The 17,744-nt window shown below is 38.2% G+C and overlaps 2 protein-coding genes across 4 annotated transcripts; both read right to left on the bottom strand.

Annotated features, from left to right (window-relative positions):
* Nucleotides 1–1,774: 1,774 nt before the first annotated feature.
* Nucleotides 1,775–11,660, bottom strand: LOC149833318 (uncharacterized). Of its 3 annotated transcripts, XR_016433155.1 has the most exons (5): nucleotides 11,564–11,660; nucleotides 11,252–11,365; nucleotides 8,667–8,771; nucleotides 2,342–2,752; nucleotides 1,775–2,214 (listed from the first exon to the last, which is right to left on the bottom strand). XR_016433155.1 is itself a non-coding variant. In XM_090012795.1 (4 exons), exons 1-4 carry the CDS (start codon nucleotides 11,658–11,660, stop codon nucleotides 8,168–8,170), a joined length of 606 nt encoding a protein of 201 aa, XP_089868921.1. In that variant the 3' UTR covers nucleotides 8,116–8,167. The 3 variants fall into 3 exon arrangements, 2 of the variants coding, with proteins under 2 accessions (XP_089868921.1, XP_089868923.1); XM_090012795.1 differs by lacking the exons at nucleotides 1,775–2,214; nucleotides 2,342–2,752 and adding an exon at nucleotides 8,116–8,457; XM_090012797.1 differs by lacking the exons at nucleotides 1,775–2,214; nucleotides 2,342–2,752 and adding an exon at nucleotides 8,116–8,388.
* LOC149833319 (protein FAR1-RELATED SEQUENCE 5-like) lies at nucleotides 2,844–6,161 on the bottom strand. Its single transcript, XM_090011812.1, has 2 exons — nucleotides 5,699–6,161; nucleotides 2,844–4,640 (listed from the first exon to the last, which is right to left on the bottom strand). Exons 1-2 carry the CDS (start codon nucleotides 5,699–5,701, stop codon nucleotides 2,844–2,846), a joined length of 1,800 nt encoding a protein of 599 aa, XP_089867938.1. The 5' UTR covers nucleotides 5,702–6,161.
* Nucleotides 11,661–17,744: the final 6,084 nt, after the last annotated feature.

The following is a 17,744-nucleotide window of genomic DNA, read 5'->3' as shown; positions in this document are numbered from 1 at the left end:
CAGTTAATGCTCGTCACCTTGTGTTGGGACGTTGCAAGTTCGAACCCCAAATGGTATGGTTGTATAACTGTTAGGGTTCTGCCTAACCCCAGCTTTCTCTGTCTAAAAAAAAATGAAAAAAGAGAAAAAAACCAACATGAGGTGGTGTTGATCCAACAACTACAAAGGGAAACAAAGAACAAAAGGATGTTATAAATAACATAGGTTGTTGATATGGTAGACATAAATCTTTTGTTAAAATATTCGATTAGTACCCCACAAAGAATGTGACATTGGTGCCCCACAAACTCAAGAATTAGAAGCGCTTAAAAGACTTGTATCTAAAACCTGTACATGCACATAGGAAAATGAAAAAAAAAAGTACCATAATCCTTTCACTTGTAAGGCAAACAAACGCCTGATCTGACCACCACAGTAGGGGCAAGATCCAGGTGCTACCTGGCTCCCCAGCGCCCTGTTTTCCTGATCACATGTGAAAACCAAACACATCATGCCCAAGTCTCTCCTCTTCTACTAGAAGAAAAGGATGACACTCACCATTTATTTACTAAGGATGAAAGAAAACATGTATGAAGTGCATCTACTTAGAAAGGATGACATTCACCATTCATTAAGCATTAATAATGAAAATCAGTAATATTACAAGCCCAATACTCCAGTGGTGGGGTCCAGTTTGGATGCTTATCCTTCAAGAATAAGTTATCCCCTAGCCCATGCAAAAGCAAAAGATGATTACAAAGAAAAACATGTAAATTACAAAATTTGATGATCCAATTAGCAAGACAGTAAAAGCTGTTAGCCAAAATCCTTAAAATCTTCATTTTAGGGAGAGTTGAGTTGGCCTTAAGAGTAAAATCCACTCACCATACCAGCTCCCCATTGATGGGACCCTTTCTCCTACAAGACATGGCCAGAAAAACAATTAGATAATACCAGAGTTACCAGAAGCGCCTAGGTAAAAGGGGAAGCGCGCTTCCCCGAAGCGCGCTTCGGAAGCGCGAAATGTCGCGCTTCCAAAGCGTGAGGGGAAGCATCCCCTTTTTTGGGAGTGCGCTTCCCATTTATGGGAAGCGCGCTTCCCCCTCGCTTCCCCATTTTTTTTATTTTTTCGCTTCCCCCTCGCTTCCGGTTCGCTTCCTAGGTCGCTTCCGAGATGGTTCGGAATTTTCTTCTAAGTAGTCCCATGCTTCCCCACTTCCTAAATTTTTTAAAGTGCCTCGCTTCCCGCTTCCTCGACTGGTAACTCTGGATAATACCCACTAAATGCTAACTAGATATAATGAAATTTTCATACATGAGAATAGCTGCATGAAGCAATTAGGCCACATACCACAGCAACTTTCACCACCTTTCTACATACCATAGCTTTCAAATCCAGCAAAATATGTTATTTTGCCATGAAATACATTTTTAACAGTTTTAAAAGAGAATGAAAAGTAATAAACCATATCATTCATATGACAAGTAATGTTGGACCACCATATCATTTTGCACCATTATATAAGAAAATATAGAAAAGATGCATTGAAATTCCAAAATGAACATTCTATGCAAAGAAAGGACTGTTGGAGAAAAAGAAAAGCAAAAATTCAGCTTTTCCTAAGGATTAATGGACCAACACCATCACCATCATCACCCCATCACCATTACCACCCTATCACCACTACTACCACATATACCTGGTCCTGGACAGTATTTCTGATCGAGTTTAATGAAAAAGAGAAAATGAATCATGCAAATATGAAGTTTTACCGTAAGTAGGGATTATGTCGACAAGATCAAACTTTTTTTTTTCTAATCAACAATTGCATCAAACAACAGGAAAGTAGAATCTGACTCCATGTTGGAAACCTGTATAAATTATGAATCATGAATGGTTTCTATAAATCATGAATCGCCTTGTATGAATTAGAACAAGAAAAAATGGGTTTTGTTACTTGCATATCTACCTTGGGAAAATAGTCATACCAAGAGTACATTGATCATGGTTTTTTTTTGTTCTTGAAATTGCATCTATACATAATGTACAAAATCAATATTCAAAAGAATAATGTAAACCTCTCTTATTAAAGATAATGATAAAGATATTACCATTAACTGTGTACAAGTCGGTGCACTAGGATCAGATTGAAGAAAACTAAAAAAGGGAGCGGGACCGCCATGGACATTGTTCATCTGGCACAGAGGTGGATCAATCCATGGCATCACCGTTTCCTACATAACAAAAAAAAGATTTGAGACATTGCAATTAAAAAAACAAATATTACAAAAAATATTCAATAGACAACTTAAGCAAAACATTTATTCATCTATTCTCAATGTCACATGAAAATGAACTTACTTGTGAATTGACTAAAACTTGCTCTTGTCTGTTGCCAAATGTCACATTCTTTTGTAGCCTTCTTTTTCTCTTTCCTTTTCTAAGTGCACTTTTGCACCCTACGAGTGCTTTTATCATGTGTCTTCCTCTTCTTTACACCACTATCCTTGATTGAGTTTGCCTTTTCATACTCAACCACATTCACTTCAGAACTGTCATATATAACATCTTCAAATGTACATGATTGTTGAGCAAACAAAGGAGACTGCAACTCATTCTCCATATTGTCCATGACTTCACTTGGGGCTCTAACTTCAATGCTTTGATGCACCTCACTAACTTTGTTCTTTAACATTTTCTCCATTTCACTCAACATGATCAACTGTTGTTTTTCAATATATTGATATGTTTCCTCACTCTCTGAAGCCTTTGCTGCAATTTTAATAAAAGAATTACTCAAAAGATTATACCGAAATGCAATTGTTGCTTTTTCATCAACACCATCCAACCTTCTACAATGAGCTCAAGCTACTCCACTTTTAGCATCCTTTGTCCACCTTTTCAAAATATATTGTTCAGGAATATACTTAATGCCCATAATATCTAGTATTTTAATTGCATGGCGACACAAAATACCACAAAATTCAAATTTCTTACAACTGCAGGTAATTGAATTTATGGATAAATCAAGTGAAACAAGATATTCTTTCACACTTTTATGACAAATTACTGTATATTTATGAATTGTTCCCTCTGTGCCAATGGAACTAAAGTTACAATCCATACTAAAACTTGTCTCCTTCCTTATCCACTCAATAACAGTGGGCGTGTAGACCATTGCAGCTTCCTTGAGCAAGTTACAATACAACATGATTGGCGTACTTTGATTTGCTTTGATATCTTCTTGTAATTCAGCAAACCTCTTGTTTTCCACCAATGTGTCGTACCGTTCAAGAAAATGTAAGAGATCAACATTTGAAGTCAATAACTTTTTCAATGTAGCATTCATACTTTCGCACCTTTGTGTTGAAATCATATCAGCACAAAAATGATCACGATCATATGCTAAAGCCCACTTTTCTCTATTCTTGAAAGCCTTTGTCAACCAATCATTATCTAAAAGATCATACTTCTCTAACATTGTTTGCCATGAATGCAAAAAACTTACATCATCGTCACATGCAAATATACACTTGCCAAAATCGTCTTTGAAGCCAGGTTCACTATTGTATATGTGACCCAAGTGTTTAGCTGCATTTTGATACATATGCCACACACATAACTTATGATGTGTATCTGACCACACTTTCCTTAGTGCACTTGCAATTGCTTGATCCTCGTCTGTTAATATCACTTTTGGGCATCGCCCTTTCATAGCCCTTTGAAATGTTTCAAATACCCACTCAAAAGACTCAACTGTCTGATCATACATTACTGCAGCTCCAAACGCAACTGTTTTTTTGTGATGGTTTATACCAACAAAAAGTGCAAATGGCCTATTTTGATTGTTTACATTGAATGTGGTATCAAAACAAATAACGTCTCCAAAACAATCAAAGTCCAATCTTGACTTTGCATCTGCCCAAAAAAAGTTTGTGATCTTATCATCACAATCCAACTGTGTTGAATTAAAAAATGATGGATCAATTGTTGCTTTGTCTCTAAGATATTGCATTACAGCTCCAGCTTCTCCAATTTTGGGATTGATTGACCGTTTTGTCCTCAAATAGTTTTTGAAAACCATAGGCAAAAAAGTTAGGTTTGTGCTTCCTCCATCTTCTTTTTCTAAACACCTCATTTTTGCAGTAGGTGCTATGTCAGCACTATCAACCATATCTGCAAAAAGCTTGTGAGGTTTTCCCATTGTCCGATGAGACCTTAAGTAAGAGGCTTTCCTTGGAGTAACGAGTGCATGGTTATGGGTAGGCTGAAAAGTAGACACAAAAAACTTTTCATTCTTCCCTTTTTTAACAACCAGTTTTGCAGTACAACCACATCTTGTGTCTGCTCTCATCTTGTTTCTGTTGCCATCTTTCTCTTTAGCATTAAAGCCTTCCCTACTACATGTGAATTCCTTACGTGTCACTACTCCGTTCTTGTTCTTACAAAAGCTCTGCCTTCGAACACTGAAACCTTGATTTTTTGCATATAAATTATAAAAATTATATGCACTCTCATCGTCATCAAACTCCATACCAATCTCTGGAATGCAACTACTTCCCACAAGTGCAACTTTTGTGGATACATGAACATTTCTTGATATAGCAGTCCCACCTTCAGTGCAATGACTACTTTTTTCTGCATTAGGAGAAGCCATTTTCTGAAAAGACAGTTGTATTGGATACAGTGTTACGCAGTGTTCTGACATAATTATTGAAAAGAGGACAGACATCATTAGTAAATTGATATAAAATTGAACATCATAATATATTATGCCAATGTGCATGTACAAGCACGTAAATAAAAGAGATAAACCAAAATCTCCTTTGGTCAAGAGAACCCCCATATGCACACTAAGTTGGACCAAAAAAGCATGAGTCATCTCAGATTGCAAGATATGGTTAAAATACAATAATGTATCCAAAATTTAGTTTGTTGTGGTCCACATTAACAAACTCTTTTGGTAGTTTTGCCCAATTAGGATCATCTTTTCTAGGTTGATCTGAATGGCAACTTAAGTTCTAAATTGGTCCTGCTTAAAAGGACAAGCGGGCATTTTATCATTCTTTCACTTGTCTGATGTAAGCATGCATAAATATCTCAAACAAATATGCATAAGTTAAACAGAGACACATGCATGAACGCATACAAACATGTGCTGCATGTGCAGTTTAAAATTTAGTACTTTGCACAAGCGAGAATAGAGGAATGTGGATTCACTAGCAGTAAATATAGGAAGCAGATATGGGCAAGAGCAGCTGTGAATGCGAAAAAATGGAAACTTAGTCCTTCTCGGACTCTTCTCTTCAACCCATGCATGACATCTAGTCTACTATGCCATGAAATAACCTTAGCTGTCCTGCATGCAGTGCCCATGGACCATTGCATCATGAAGGTTCCATGAGTTCTACTATATCCATGAAGTTGAAACAAGCATCAATCCTATCTCCACGTACCATACAAAATAGTTTAGTTCCTTTATTTTCTTTCACTTGTTATCCATTCAATATCCAAAAACTATCATGGATAAAAGAATTTGATGCCTTAATTGTTCACCACAACGTGCATCAAATCTTAGCAAATAAAATGCAGATCCACAGGTAGTCAGGTACCCCTCATGCCCTAAACATGACAGCAACCATGAAAAGAGCAATGAAATTCAATATTTAGTTATCCTTGCTTATCAAAGCAGACAGTAAGCATTTGATGGGGGAATACCATCTCATTGATCAATGTAGTTTCTTTCTCTCAAAAGTTGCACTGTCGTTCGTAGATAAATTGAGAAGGGAAGGCATTGAGAGCTATAGCAGTTCAACTGTAACACTGCAGCAACATTTAGTAACTAGCATAAACCAAACATGGATATAACTGATTCTTAATTTCTTAGAAACTCACAAGTATACATCATAATTAAAGTTTTTCTCCTACGTAAAGATGCATGATCCTGTTCTATTTCAGCATAAATAATCATAACATCAAAAGTCTGATTTGCATCAGCAGAAGAGACAATACAATGGAACATAAACATATTTCGCAGGCATGATGTAAAGATACGCTAGTGAGACGAGTATCCAAAATCACGAAAAAGCACAAAAACTCCTGATAGAGAACAGAGATGGCCGGGCGATGGCCGGAAAAGGCCCACCAGCTGCCCTTTTTATGGCATCCCCTTCGGATGATATAAAGAAGGGATATTAGCCGGAAAGGGTCGCCCATGGCCAAAGAGAGGAGGAGGAGGGATCCATACCTGCGAGCCCTCCAACTCTGCTTGACACAAGGACGACGATCCCCGAAATGGAGAGAGAGAGAGAGAGAGGCTGCGGTAAGGGGCTCTCTTCGAAACCCTAATGGCGAAGGTGGGAAACGAAGAGAGAGAGAGAGAGACCCAAAAGGAGGGTTCGTCGAATTTTTTACTTTTTTTTTTTAAACTGTTAACGTCGCAACTCCGTTAACGCAAAAAGGGCGGGACACGCAACACCATCGGGGCAAGAACCCAACGGTCATCGAATGAGCTTTTTCTCCTTCTCCTTGCTCCCCTCATGACCGTGGTATTCTTAAATTTTCATATGAAACAAATGAAGGGTTCCTTCCAGCTCGAGAGCAGATCAGGTGATCTGACAAATCACTTTTAGGAAAGTGATTTGGCATCCTCACCGTCTACAATCTGCACAAAGGCCATGAGGCCCCTGTGAGATGAATCAATGAACGGTGAAGAAGTGATTTGATTGTCACTCCTGGGGGTTGACTCTTACACCTTCTGCCAGGTAAACGACCCTTGTGTTGATGCAAAACAGTCTATGGGAACACATTATTTTTGGTGCATTTCTGTGAGAACCCTCTAGCTTTTGTGGCACCCAAACGCACCCTACTCTGTTTGAAAACTGACGTCTAGGATGAGATTTTATGCATTTGGTAGATACATGGTCAAGCTACCTTGGTGGTGGGCGTTTGGAAACCGGTAGCTGGAATGGGAGTTTATGCATTTGGGAGAAGTAAGACCCTCTCCTCTTTATATTTGTACTAAAGAGTGGATTTGGCAGCTAACACTTTTGCAAATGCATAAATTCTCTCCAACTTTCAGTTTCCAAACAGAGGATTTTTTTGTACTAAGTAGATCAAAACAGATCTAAAAATAGGAGGATGTGAACTTTCCTGCAATTCAAAATTTGGGTTGAATATGTGAAGTGTGTTGCGGTAAGTTCCCAAGAGTATGCTTGTTGATGTTGGGGGAAACCAACATAAGCGAGTGATGGTGCATTTGCATGGCGTAGAAACAGTGTCATTTCTGCAAAATAGTTCGCTTTCTGCAGGCCCCATGCAAACCAGTTAGAAAAGAGGAGACACTTTCCTTGCCACGAGACCTCCTCCCAAATCTGCAGAAGCAAAGTCCGAGAGGAGTCTCCATGCTACCTTCTGCACGAGGCAAACACCCCCTGAACAGCAACCCAGCAAATCCAGATTTTCAAGTGGGCACCTTATAGAATAGCAAGAATCAGCCAGGGGAAATCAAGTTCGGATTCAGATGGTAAAAAATTCTTACCAGATCTGCTTTTTTACATGTAAATGGATTCAGATATTCATCAATCAAATATTTGTTGGATTCTGTAGCAAAAATCAAAACCTTATCCGCATCCAATTATAATCAGATATGGTTTTGGATTACCAAAATGCAACTAAACATATACTAATTCGGTCTGATATTAAATATAATCAGATTCATTGACATCCCTAATGTCAGAGTAGGGGATGGAATCAAAAGGTGACTTCTAGCATACTTTTATCCTTGATTGTCCAAAGGAACTCTATTGAAGCTAGGAAGGGAATCTTCCTAAAACACAAATACACAACGGAAATTAAAAAAGGGTCCAAAATTGCAGATGGTGCTCTCTCTCTCTCTCTCTCTCTCTCTCTCTCTCTCTCTCTCTCTCTCTCTAGTTTCTTTTTCTTTAGCTTTTGGTTTTCTATATTTTAGTTTTGTTTTCTATTTTGTTCGGTTCATGGGTTCAACATTTTGTTGATCTTCATGAGTGATAATGTTGATCCTCTCTCTCTCTCTCTCTCTCTCTCTCTCTCTCTCTCTCTCTCTCTCTCTCTCTCTCTCTCTCTCTCTCTCCATACACACACACACCTCCTAGTTAAGTCAATCACGGAAGAATCGGACGTATATATAATCGTGTATGACCACAATCAGCTATCCAGGCACTCCTTTTTGTCCAGTTTCATATGGCATTGGGCATTCGCGAGCTGTTGTGCATACAATTGTTTCTCTTGCTCCTTTGTTGCAACTTCATCGAAAACTTGGATTGGTGCCCATTCAGGCCAACTCCAACTCTTCTCACTCTTTTGCTTGGAATCCTCTTCAGAGACAGGATCTCTAGTGCTATCCATGAGAGGCTTCATCCGCAAAACTGCATAATCTAATGCAGTCCCAGTGCATGCAAATAGGATGGCATATCGAACTGCACCAAGCTGGCCATCTGAAATGCTGGCCATAACATTAAGCATTGAGATGATAACCACAAATAGGTACCAAATAACTCGAGTAAAAAAGAACCTCTACTAAATTTAAACGTGCGAGTATTTCTAGGATGGAGATGTTTCAGGCGCCGTGGTAAATGCTATATGAACAAGTTAACTTCATCTATCTCAAGTGGTCAAAAGAGAAGCAACAGTAAAGAAACCTGACCTTGAAGGCGGCCAAGAAAAGCCCCACTAGATATTCCTCCCATCACAGAGTTCACAAGATCTCCATTCTCAGAAGCTTGAAGCTCTCTAGTAAGCTCCTGTGCCCCTGCTCATACAACATTCAATGACAAAAAAGGAACTGGACGAACTACACAAATAGTCGAAATGATCAGAAGACCAGAAAATCTGCATTTACTGCAAAGGAAATGAATGCAAAATGTTTGAACATAATATGATTCATGTGGAGACCCTTGGATAATTAAGCATTTTGAGCAACAGTTGTATACACAAGTGGATGAACCTATGGCTCTAAATCAAACAACCCTCAAAGATGGAAGCTTGACAGTGAGTAAAATCACCAATCTTCTCAATAATTAAGTAAAGGTGGTATCTCTTTAACAATGTATGTACTTGTTATTATCTGAAAGTAAAAGAAGACCTGGAAAAGACATAATATACCAGAATGAAACCAGGGCTAATCTTCTCAACAATTAAGTAAAAGTGGCATCTCCTTTTCATGAACCAGGAATGCTTTATGAGAGCTTACAGAGATTGGCTACTGTGAGAGATCCTCCATTGCAATTCGATGAAAATTATGCCTCAGTTTCACTGAAAAATTTATCTAGGGCATTATTTTAAGGCTCCCTTGTACTTCTGGTCACTGGTCAGGTGTTCATGACAATGTTAAAGGGAATCCAAACATACTTTAAGGACAAGAAATTTCAGCAGGAGGGGATCACAGTGGACATATATTGTATTTTGTTTCTTTATATTTTAAGATGTCAAAGAAAGAAGCTCAAGGATGATAAAAAAAGGTGAAGAAATTGAGAAACTCAATAAAACAAGCTAAAAACAAGGCACAAGATGATACAAGACTTGGCAGTCTGGTGAAAGCCCCTAATCCAAGTGGACAGGAACCAAAACAAGGATGCCAACTATTAACCATTTAATATTAGCTACAAGAGGATGTCCCTCTGAATACAGCTTTGCTAGAGAAAGATCAGTGGTGAACAACAAGAACAAGGTTCAAATTTCTCAGTCTGTTAGGATCATAGTCACAGATATCGGCGATATTTTGAAAATATCGTGATATTATCGCTCTAAATTCAGCAAGCGATAATATAGGTAAAATATCATGATATTTTGAAAACATCGCCAATTTGATAATATCGTGATATTCTCGTGATATTATCCCGATAGTGTCAATTAGTTTTACTGTTTTTTTTTTTTTTTACATTTTAAATATGTTTTTCTTCTTTCTTTTACATTTTTTACTTATTTTTTTATGTATTTTTTATCTAAATATGAAATTTTCTTACTTATTTTTGTTATTTTTTATATTTTTTAAGCCCCGAGATTTTTTCGAGATTTATCACCAAACCTATAATATCGCAAGAAATAGCCTCACCAAGATATAGCCGATACCGATATTTGTGACTATGGTTAGGTGCCTAAGCTGCATATGCAATGCACATCGACTATTATGATGATAAATGGCTTGTCACACTGTTACCTCATCTCCCTCAAACATGTAAAGGACGAGGGTTGTTTAAGGGTAAGGAATCATGGTGGATCTCTCATATCTTCAATTTGTTTTTCTGACCGACCAAAAAGGAAACTTTGTCAAAGAAAGGGATAAGGAAATATATGAAGTATAAACAAGTCCCAAGAAATTGTAAAACATAAGAAAAAAAAATCCCTACTGTGGCGAAAACCCTAGGTCAACAGGAATCAACATAATGGAGTTCAGCTCCTAGCCATTTAAATATTGGCCTACAAGAGGATCTCCCTTTAGATACAGCCATGCAAGTGGTATATAGCAGCACAAACTCGATGAAAGATGCAACCACTCTGCACTCACTATAACTCCCCCTAATGGTCACAAATATAGGATGCCTCTTTATACAATACGGCTGCTAGTTGTTCCTGTTATGTCACTCTACTGGACATAAATGCAGAAAGCCATAGAGCTAAAGGGACCAATTAGCCGTCAGATTGAACCAAAACAAATGTAAAGTTAATATAATTCACCGACGAATTCATCCTATTCCTACTGTCATGTTTCTAGCCTTGTAACCTCTTCTTCAAGGGGCAAGAAATATTTCTCTCAAGTACTATAATCAAACAATTTGTGAAGTTTCAACCTAGCTTCACATATCGGATGGTATTTTCTCCCCCCACCCATCGTATTCCAAATACATTTTCTTCCTCTTAACATCTCATTGAGACATTTCTTATTCTAATTTCATCATGACAGTAGCTACTTTATTCCCACCAATCATCCGCCATAATTACTTCCCCTAACCTTTCGCTTATATCATTGATTAACCTAATTTCATCATAACAGGATGGATGAAGGCGAGATAAACTGAAAAAAGTGTAAAAAATGAATCGCAAAGGCTTCTAACTTTGAGGCTTTGTACAAACGCACCCAAAAAGAGGCTGAAACCAAAGCAAATTTAGATGGATAAGCAGTAATAAGGAACAAACCAGAAACATCAAAAATACTGTAAGAAAGAAAAATAACAAAAAAGGAATTAAAAATTGGGATGGAACAGAACTCTAAAATTGGTTTAGGGGAATCACCACAATAGCATCCGGTCACAATAGAAAAGTTAGCAGCATATGATGTACACAGATTGGCAACCCCAAAGGCCTCTCTACGTTTAGATAAAAGCCCGACTCCTCCACCAATAACACCTACAGATTCAAAAAAGACGAAAATGAAACTATTTGGGGAATTTGCCGAAAAATGAACAGAATCACGCACGACCAACGATTTATCAACAGGCAGAGAGCTCAGTTCTACCACGCTAGATTGCAAGGCAATGTTTTCAGAGATACCCATCTCGTGATTTCGAAGGCAAAGCTATATACAAACAGTTCAAAGATGGTTACCTGCAAGAAGGGTGGGCACAAAGATACGCTTCTCCCAACCTAGTGATGATGAGTTTCTGGGTCGTCTCCTCTCCGACGTCTGATCTGGGGATGACATGTCTCCTTGGATCCTTAAACAGTGACACCCAATCGCTGGGTGTACTCTTCGGTCGGCAGAGGAGGAGACCTCTCAAATGTTTTACCAACTGGAGGTCAGCCAATATACGCTCGCCAATGGGATTTTTCCTACTATTCCAAAAAAAAGATGGCCTTCGAGGCCTTCCCTTTCTTAACTACCACAGTTACACCTGGACGAACACTTTTTTTTTTTTAAAGGCAAGCTGGGATTAGCCTATTAGGCGGACCCCTACCAGTTATACAACTATATCTTTGGGTTTTGAACATGCAACGTCCCAACACAAGGTGACGTGCACTAGCTGTTCCCACCAGACAAGAGGAGCCCCCTTGGTTCCAGTGGACAAACACTTGACCAACAAAAGCCATGATGTTTTTTCATTAAGAACTGGAAAACTCTGAAAATAATCGAGCAGACTCAGCCTACTTTTCTTATGGTTGCTGTCTTGACAGTGCAAACCCGTGGCACACCCCTTTGCCCTCAGGGAGTGGCCAAGCTTCGCTGAACAAGGGCTTATTTCTTGTCCTCAGCAAAGGGATGCTCATGGGAATGGAACCCTGATCACCTGTCTAGTAGCCAAGGCCCCTTTTACTGCACCAAACCCCTCGGGGCAACATGATGTATTGGGCCATAAACATGTCATATGCAGGGATGGATCTACTGAGCTCTAGATCCAGATCCAACCTTAAGGCATCCTTATTGGTTCTGGGGGTTATCAGACTTGGTCCAGGCTTGATTTTGACAGGTTAAAAAGCATACCCAATTTAGTCGGGTAAAAACACTTATGTGTGTAAACGGGCTAGATCATATTTGAACTTGGTGACAAAAGTTTAAAATGGCAATAAATCAGCAGTTAACTTCTCGTGAGAATTCAAAATTGTTATATTTCTCACATTTTGTTTAGCAAAATATAGGAAAAATCAATAAATTAATATTATTAGCAAAAATATGATCAAGAAGAATGAAAATTAAAAAAATGTAAGCATTGCAGAGATAATATGTCCTATGTTAGATGCGTTCAAGAAATTAACCAAGAGTGATCCTTTTAGGAGAGGTTTTTTTTCTACCAGCTATACAACTATAGCATTGGGTTTTGAAGGTGCAACGTCCCAACACAAAGGTGACGCAGTTGCACTAGCTGCTCCTACCAGACAAGCTGCTACACCTTTACACAATGCTGCAGAAGTTTGTGGGGGCATTCATGCAATAATTTTCTTTCTTAAAAGAGATCCATTAAATTTTCAATGCCAAATAAAGTTATTTCATATTTCTACAAACTTCTGCTAAAGAAAAACCTATTGCCGTTACTCCAAACCCACGCACACTATCTTTGTCAGCAGTGAAGTTTTTTTTGGCTATGCTAAGGGAACCACACCTAATCCCAAAAAAAGGTACGAAACTAATACGCGGTGCCGGCTCCCATCATGCCGACTAATACGATGACGGGGAAGTCTCCAACATGGAAGGCAGGCTTCGCTGCTATAAGAATGGAGTCCTGCGGGGGCCCTTCCCCCTCATCGCTACTGTTCTTTGTTTTGCTACATAGTACTAAACTATAAAAAGCAAATGATCAGTTGAACTGAAAAAAAAAACTTCAAAGATCATGTCATTCTCCCTTATGTAAAGCATGGCACTTTCCCTGCTAACATCCAAGGCAAATATCAGCCATATATAAAAGGTATTTTCCCCCTTTCATAAGTATATTGTCCAATTTATGGAGAATTGCTCTTCATCTCAGGGGTGGCATCCCCTGTGTTGCAGGAATTGAGTTACATCCGAGTCCTTGGATGACTGCTGCATTTATAACCTAGAAAAGGCACTCATTCACCAAATAAATACATCCATTCATCTGCTAGGTTTTATCTCATCATTCTTCTCTTTGTTTCAGAAATGAGTACCCCATATCTTGCACAGAGATACAGAACCACCAGAGTACAAGCACAAAGGATTTGAATGATAAACATTTGTTCCATACTTAACATATTCTTCAAGATTTCAACATCCCATTACAAAGGTGACAACATGACTTGGAATTAAAACAGGAACATAACATATATCATATGCAAAAATTGAGAGTTTTTAGAATATAAACAAAATATGGATGAAGAAAAATCATATTTTAAAACATGTTTTATAGAAAATAAGTAATAAAAATATTGTTACATTATCATGATAATATTCCAATATATTAAAAAATTTGGTGATATCTGTCACAATATATTGAACAAATCAACTCATAAAAAGTGACGATTACAACTCCATATTCTACATTGGCAGTGAACCTAGACAAGGACTTCTCCTGAGAAACTAAGTTCACCACATGTGGCTGGCCTCTCACTACCGGAAACCTAACCCAATTTATGTTTGTAAACAATTCGTCTAGCTTGACTCTGCTGCAGAGAGAGTGCTTTCTTATAAAACTTAGATCTGAAGATCCTTTAAGCAGACCTTATAAATAACTAAGAAATCACATGGCACGGTAGTAGCATGTGGGCCAAGTATGTGGGATAACAAATTTTTCTCATTGAAATACCACCATCTATAAAGTAAAGACTTTACTTGCATAGATGAAATTTAGTAAGCCCTGCAACCAAGTTTAATGCCTCCTTCAGCACATACAACATATACTCATGAAATGAAGATATCTTTTGTTGATGAAGAAACATTGGGATCAAGAAGATCAGCAACAGCATTTAATATCAAATGATGCCCGTCAGGAGCATAATACATGTTGCTTAGCATTTTCTATACTATCATGAAATCTCCTTTTCTTGAATCCAGATCTGCTCCTATTCCACTCTAGCTCCTAGCTGCTAAGAACCAAGTGTACAAGTTCGGTTTCCTTGGGTAAAAAACTTGGCAATGCAAGAATGCATAGAACTGAGCATGGTAGATGCTCATGCTTCTGCCAGACCATCTGTTCAGAACCCATTTTGGACAGACACCTAATTGGACTATTTCTCAACAACTCAACCAAGATGGAAGGTTGCACGTAGGCATCTTGCCATACCTACCAGTCCAACTCATACTTGCAGCATCATAATTTGAAGCAAAAAGAGTCACCTGGAGCTCTACACACAACATCAACTGAAACTGGGAAAAAAATAAATTTTGTAGCAGAAAGGAGAAACAGGGAACTGAAATTACAAAATGAAAGAGAAAGAAAAAAGCAAGGAAAAACAAGACAGGCAATTGTCCAGCCGATGAATGCTTGGGAAAGAGTTAAATGGTCCACAAATTATTTGACATCAATACAACAACAACAACAACTACGCCTTCATCCCAAAACAATTGGGGTCAGCGATATGAACCAAAAAAGAAATTCATTTTGGGTCTTCCACATGAATCCTTTTCCTCCAATCATTTCTATCCAACGCCATGTCCTCGGTGAGGTTCAAAGCATTCATATCCTTTCCTATCATCTCCATCCAAGTCTTCCTAGGCCTACCCCGACCTCTTTTAACTAATATATTTTCCCATTTCTCCAACCTTCTAACTGGAGCATCATTAGGCCTTCGCCGAATATGTCCAAACCACCGTAAACGATTCTCTCGCATCTTATTTTCAATGGGTGCAACACCTACCTTCTTACGTATCTCTTCGTTCCGAATCTTATCTTTTATTGTATTTCCACACATCCATCTAAGCATCCGCATCTCAGCTACACTCATATTTTGAATATGATGTCTCTTGGCAGCCCAACATTCCGTACCATATAGTAAAGCGGGTCTAATAGTCGTCCTATAAAACTTTCCCTTCAACCGCAATGGCATTCTACGATCGCACAGCACTCCAGTAGCACTTTTCCATTTCATCCACCCAACCTTTATCCTATGATTTACATCTCCATCAATTTCTCCATACTTTTGAATGATGGATCCCAAATATTTGAAATAATCATTCACCGGTATATCTTGCTCACCAAGCTTCACTACACTCCCATCACTACTTTGTTGCTTACTAAACCGACATTCCATATATTCAGTCTTACTCTTACTCAACTTAAAACCTCTAGCTTCCAATGTCTGTCTCCATAATTCTAACTTAGCATTAACCCCAGCTCTAGACTCATCAATCAAAACAATATCATCAGCAAACAACATACACCACGGTACATTTTCTTGAATTGATCTCGTAAGCTCATCCATCACTATCGCAAATAGGAAAGGGCTTAAAGCAGATCCTTGATGTAACCCAGTCGTTATCGGAAAATTGGTTGTCACCCCTCCACAAGTGCGGACATTGTTTACTACTCCTTCATACATATCTTTAATTATACTAATGTACTTGAGAGAAACACCTTTCTTCATCATTGTCCACCAGAGAACGTCCCTAGGTACTCTATCGTATGCCTTCTCTAAATCAATAAAAACCATATGCAAATCTTTGTTCCTCTCTCTATATCTTTCAATAAGTTGTCTAAGAAGATGTATAGCTTCCATAGTTGATCTTCCAGGCATAAAACCAAATTGATTCTCCGATATCATGACAACCTTCCTCAACCTAGACTCAATCACCCTCTCCCAAAGTTTCATAGTATGACTCATGAGTTTTATACCACGATAGTTTGTGCAATCTTGTATATCACCCTTATTCTTATATAAAGGCACCAAAGTACTCTTCCTCCACTCATTAGGCATCTTATTTGTTCGCCAAATCAAGTTAAAAAGATTTGTCAACCATTCTAAACCTTTCTCTCCCAAGCATTTCCAAGCCTCGATAGGTATACCATCTGGGCCAACTGCCCTTCTTGATTTCATTTTCTTCAAAGCCTCTGCAATTTCTTTCTTTTGAATCTTGCGCATGAAGTCACGATTTATCTCATGAAAAGGAATGGAGAAGTCTCCAAGATCTTGAGCATGACTATCATTAAATAGCTTATCAAAATAATCTTTCCATCTCTCCTTAATCTCCTCATCTTTGACTAAAACCCTTTGCGTTTCATCTTTGATACATCTAACCATACCCAAATCCTTCGATTTCCTATCTCTCATCTTTGCAAGCCTATAAATATCCTTCTCGCCTTCTTTGGTATCCAACTTGTCATAAACCTCCTTATATACCTTAGCCCTCGCGTTTCGAACAACTTTTTTAGCTTCCTTCTTTGCTATCATATACTTCTCTAAATTATTTGACATCAATGGCATCTGAAAATAGATGCCCACAAAAAAACAGACAAGATTCACAACCCTAAAGATGTAAGAAGAAAAGGGAAAACATGAGCAAGCATCCAGCAGACAGATACTTGAATGAAAAGAATTTTAAGATTAAGCCTCCATGAAATATATGATACCACCCACGTATAGACCAATCAGCATATTTCAGCAAATTTAACCCTCAATATGCATATTCCTTGGAGAAAAAGTTTTTTTTTAGCATAGCTGGAACCATAGTTGGCAAACTTGTGACTCGGGCTCGGATCGCCCAACCCTTAACTCGTGAGTCAGCGGGTTGACTCAATGACTCGGACGAGTTAGGACTATATTTAAACTAAACTTCAAGCTGTAATATGTCAGCAGTTAAACTACAGAAACATATAACTATACATGATCATTAACATTTTTCATTGCACGGTATTAGATTCTTCATAACAAGTGCCTTCGTATAAAAATTGTGCATTAAAATCATAAAATGCATGATAAAAAGTTTATAATAGGCATTAGGATCAGGAACCTGAATCTGTGACCCATTTGGGCTCCGATCCGAGTCGACTCAGGCGATTCCCAAGTCGACTCGCCGGGTTTAACAACTATGGCTGGAACAGGTTAAGAGATCTAATCAGCATAAATAAAGAAGTGAAGAAAATCTTCTCCCTTCTCCAAAAAAATCAGGCACTCAAATAAAAAGATATTCACTTTTGTTCAGCATTGCACATCATATGAAATAAAAGGAGTTTTGAAGCAGCACGAGCGAATGTTCTCAGAGAAAACCAAACACACACAAAAAGAAGACATGCTTTTATTCATTATTACACATAATATGAAACAAAAAATATTTCGAGGCAGCATTAATAGTGAATGACATTAACATATTTTTCTTAAGCATTCCTTGTGAATTACTGAAAAG

Source organism: Nuphar pumila, chromosome 7 (assembly GCF_984573655.1).
Source record: "Nuphar pumila chromosome 7, dmNupPumi1.hap1.1, whole genome shotgun sequence".
NCBI classification, from domain to species: domain Eukaryota; kingdom Viridiplantae; phylum Streptophyta; class Magnoliopsida; order Nymphaeales; family Nymphaeaceae; genus Nuphar; species Nuphar pumila.
This window is presented reverse-complemented; position numbering and strand designations above follow the sequence as displayed.